We start from the raw sequence: 4,292 nt of genomic DNA on the forward strand, positions 1-4,292 counted from the left end.
TCTTTCCCTGTCCTCCTACCCAGCGTCCACCCCTCCTCACCAAGTGTTGACCATGTGCCAGCCTGCTGTTGGGGCCACTAGGCAGTGAGTAACTCAGACATATCCCCTGCCCTGCCATAGTCGGAGGAATGTTAGGGAAGCAGGCATTGAACCCTTGTTGCTATGAAGGAGTACACTGGGCTGTGGGACTCAGCGAACGGTTGATGATGCAGGCAGAGGCCGGATGTGCACAGGCCTAGGATGAGACGTGAGCCCAAAAAATGGCTGCTGTGGCTGGCAACCAGGCAGCACTGTTGTGTGTGATGGGAGAGGCTGGCAGGGGCCAGATCTTGTGGGGCCTGAGAGTGGAGGGAAACTGCTGGCGACTCAAGAGCAGGGGTTTGCGTTTTGGGAAGATGAACCTGGGTCAGAACTGTCCAGAGGGGGCAAGAGCAGATCAGGGAGACTGCACTTTCCCAGCTAGAGATGGTGGTCTCAGCGGGAATGGAGAGAAGCAGGTACCTTTGAGGATGCTCAGGAACTAGGCTCAGCAGGGATCTACTGGGTGTGGGAAGAAGACAATGTGTGGCAAGAGCAGGAGCCGTTTATTAACGGGATGTAGGAGAAACAGCTTGTAGAGTTTTTGAGGGGAGACAGATGATTCTTTTAAAGTACTAAGCTTGGGATATGAAGAATGTGGGCACTGAAGTGAGCATTGGGTTGAGTCCTAGTTCTACCACCTTCTAGGGTAGATGTGACCTTAGGCAGGTAACTTTTGAGTCTCAATTTCCTCAGAGTAAAATGGGGTCGATAATGTCACCCTTACAGGGTTTTGGGAGGATACTAGATACTGTAAACAAAGTGCCTGGCCCAATAGTGGGCATATCAATGAATGTGGGTTCCTCTCCCTTGTGGGGGTAGACTATGGGGGAGAAGGGAGCAGCGGAGGAAGAAGGGGCAGCAGGCCTTCCCCTGCCCCTGCCCCTGGGTTCTGCGGCCCCAGTGGCGCCAGGTCTTCCAGTGCAGCGGCCATCAGGAGTTCCTGGCCTGCGGCCCCTGTGCTGGCTGCCTCCAGGGACCCCCCTCTCACTTGCAGGGAAGCCCTGCGAGGGCAGCTGCTGCCTGCACAACAGGACGAGGATGCCGAGGGCACGTGCAAGCCTCTGTCCTGTGGCTGGGAGATCACAGACACCTTGTGCATGGGCCCTGTCTTCACCCCGGCGAGCATCACATGAGCGGGGCCCGTCCCCTCGCCCCCGGAGAACCCCAGCGGGGCCGCAGAGATGCCTCTGGGAGTGGAGGGGAAGGTGGCGATCAGGAGCACCCTCTGGCCAGGACTCCAGCACTCGCTCTGCCGGCCCCACACTCCCCCTGCAGTGTTTCTGCCCTGTAAATAGGACCAGTCTTACGCTCCCTGTAGTTCAAGTATGCAACATAAATCCTGTCCCTCCCAGTTGTGTCTGTCTCCTCTGCAGCGCCAGGGGCCTGGTCAGCCAGGTATGGGGGTGTTCTTGGGGTCTCCCTTGGTCTGCTCCCCACCTTTGTAAATATGAAGCGAATAAATATTTAGGTTGTTTAATACACCAGTGGAACCCGGCGGTTCAATCCACGAAGCAGCCTGGGTGAGGCCAGGGCCGAGACTTCCCCACCCTCACCCTACTATGATAACCCCATGCCCTCTGCTTCGGTCCTGACCCGCTGCAGTGTGGGCACCTCCCACTGGCACCCAGCTTCTCTAACTCATCTCTCTCGTCTTCACAAGCTTCCATGCCTGGCTTCGTGAGGAAGGGGGAGCTGTCAGGGGCTGGGGTCGGGGTCACGGTTGTCTCCGTGCAGCACCGGGGCTGCAGCTCATGGCTGGTGAGGGGCTTCTGTGTGAACCCAACAGCCAGCTTAAGTCCCGGCCCAAAGTGGGGAAAACTGAATATTTGGCACCGCTTTTGGAAATTCATACCAAAGATAAAGAGCAAAGAGGTGGGTCCCTGAGAGGTTCTGAGGAGACCCCGTACCCTTCCTCTCCTTGCAGGTCAGCAAGGCAATCAGAGTAATGCAAATATGTGCTGGTTGGTTTTGCTTATTCAGGCAGTAATTGTTAGAACATGGTTGGCCACAGACTCCTGCCACATCCAGTGCCAACGGCTCTGATGCTCATGTCTCCTCAGACACTGGCAGTTCTCTTCAGGACTTCACATTGCTAGGGTCTCAAGCTATGCAACTGGGGTGTGTGAGCCGCTTAGCAAAGGAGTTCAGATTTTAGAGTTCCCCCAGCTGCTACTGGTGACCCTAAAGATTTTTCTTCTGCAATTAAAAAAAAATTGAGATATAATTCACATGCCTTAAAATTCACCCTTTCAAAGTGTAGAATTCGGTGGTTTTTAGTATATTCACAGAGTTTGTGCAACCATCACCACTACCTAATTCTAGAACAGGTTAATTACCTCAATAAGAAACCCCATATCCACTAGCAGTCACTCCCCACTCTCCCCTCCCCCAGCCCTGGCACCCACAAATCTATTTTCCATCTCTGTGGACTTGCCTGGTCTAGACATTTCATTGTGATTGTTTTTATATCTTCACTTGAGCTTCTCACTGGGTAAGCCTAGTACAATGTGTGTTTTTTTTTTCCCACACCACCAAGCAATTCTCAGACACCAGCCGGGCATCCTACAACTCCACTCAATTCTGACACTACGTACCTACCTAAGAGATAGAATCAGATCCCACAGGTTAAGGGCTCAGTCCTACAAATCTGAACAACAGAGCAAGGAGTCTGAACTTAATTCTGCAGGCAGCAGGGAGCCCTATATGCTTCTGGAACAGAAGCATGACAGGGCCTTTGAGAGGATAATTGAAAGTGTATTCAAAAGGGGCCGAGGAAGACCTAGTAGGCTGGTGGTAGCATGCACTTCCTTCACCCCACAGCCTGTTTAAGGCGGGTCCAGCCAGGGATCCTGATGGGGGTCCAAGGGACACAAGTTGTCATCTCTGTCCACCCCTGCTCAGGAGGGAGATAGTGGCCCTCTGGGTGTCCCCGGGTGTCCCCCACCCCCACCCACTCATTCCAGCTGTAAAGGGACCATACGGAAGGCAACAGGATGTGAGTTCCCAGTCAACACTTTGCTCCATTTTAAACCCTCTTCCTGGCACCTAGGGGATGAGTAGCTAAGCCCGTGTAAACTTAACCTACAAAATTATCTGATATAGGCTCCTAACAGTCAGAGGGATCTTGTTGAAACATGAATCCGATCTTGTCAATCCTCTGCTGAAAATCCTCCAGTGGATTCCCACTGTGATGCCAATGAAAGTTAAATTGCCTGAGATCTCCGCCCACTTTCCAACCTCATCTCCTGCCACTCTTCTCACCATGCACCGGCCTACTGGCCTCTTTTCAGCTCCTCACATCTACTGAGTTCTTTCCTGCTTCCAGACCTTTGCCCTTGCTGTTCCCTCTGCCTAAATTGCTCTTCTTCCAGCTTCTCCAGGGCTGACTCATCCCTATCTTAAAGGGCTCACGTTAAATGTCACCTTCTCAGAAAGGCCTTTTCTGTACACCCTATTTAAAGTGGCCCCCCAGCTAATTATGTGGAGCACATTTTACAGAAATTAGATTCTAAAGGCAGTATTTAAGGCAAGAAACACACTGTCAAAGTTGTCACTGAAAATCCCTGAGAAAGCTATCATACTGGAGGCAGTACATCATTCCTCTCTTTGTGTTCCTCTAACACACCAGGCACATTTCCTTATAACCCCAAATAGCTCCATGATCTTTCTCCCTCACACCTTCAGATCTTTGCTCACGTTACCTTCTAAGTGAGGCCCTCCTGACCACGCTCTTTAAAACTGTGATACTCCCACCCCAGTATCCCTTGATCCCCTCCTGTTACTCCTGCACCCCACAGCTCATCATCTGACATGCATTTTACTTAGACTTAGGCTCTTAAGGGCAGAGATATGTTTGTTTACTGCCGTGTTCCTAGTGCCTAAAGCACTGCCCACAAGCAAATATTCAACAAATAAGTTGAATGAATCAAGTTTCAGCTTGCGTATCTCCCTTTTCTCTTACTCTCTGCCTGGATATTGCACCTCTGTGCTTTCACAGCGTGCTGCATTTACCCATCTTAAAGAACTGTTGATCGCAATGTATTGTAATCTTTCTACTCGTCTCCCCGCATATCTGTTAATTCCACATAGAGAGGGAATATTTCTCCTACTTGCCAATGTCATCTGGAGCCTGGGTTTGTGCTTAGCACAGAGTAAGTGCTTAGTGTCTTCGAATAAACTAGTCTTGGAGGATGGCGGCGGGGGGGGGGGGG

At 51.5% G+C, this 4,292-nt stretch overlaps 1 protein-coding gene across 2 annotated transcripts in view; it reads left to right on the forward strand.

Annotated features, from left to right (window-relative positions):
* AZIN2 (antizyme inhibitor 2) overlaps nucleotides 1–1,561 on the forward strand; it is a 35,087-nt gene extending 33,526 nt beyond the window's left edge. Inside the window, exon 11 of one of the 2 annotated variants that reach the window (NM_001293799.1) lies at nucleotides 1,076–1,561. In NM_001293799.1, the coding sequence (NP_001280728.1) occupies nucleotides 1,076–1,214 (139 nt within the window). In that variant the 3' untranslated portion in view covers nucleotides 1,215–1,561. The remainder of the gene's footprint in view (nucleotides 1–1,075) is intronic. The other variant, XM_007468699.1, reaches the window with a different exon arrangement.
* Nucleotides 1,562–4,292: the final 2,731 nt, after the last annotated feature.

Source organism: Lipotes vexillifer, unplaced genomic scaffold (genome assembly GCF_000442215.2).
Source record: "Lipotes vexillifer unplaced genomic scaffold, Lipotes_vexillifer_v1.1 scaffold1261, whole genome shotgun sequence".
NCBI classification, from domain to species: domain Eukaryota; kingdom Metazoa; phylum Chordata; class Mammalia; order Artiodactyla; family Lipotidae; genus Lipotes; species Lipotes vexillifer.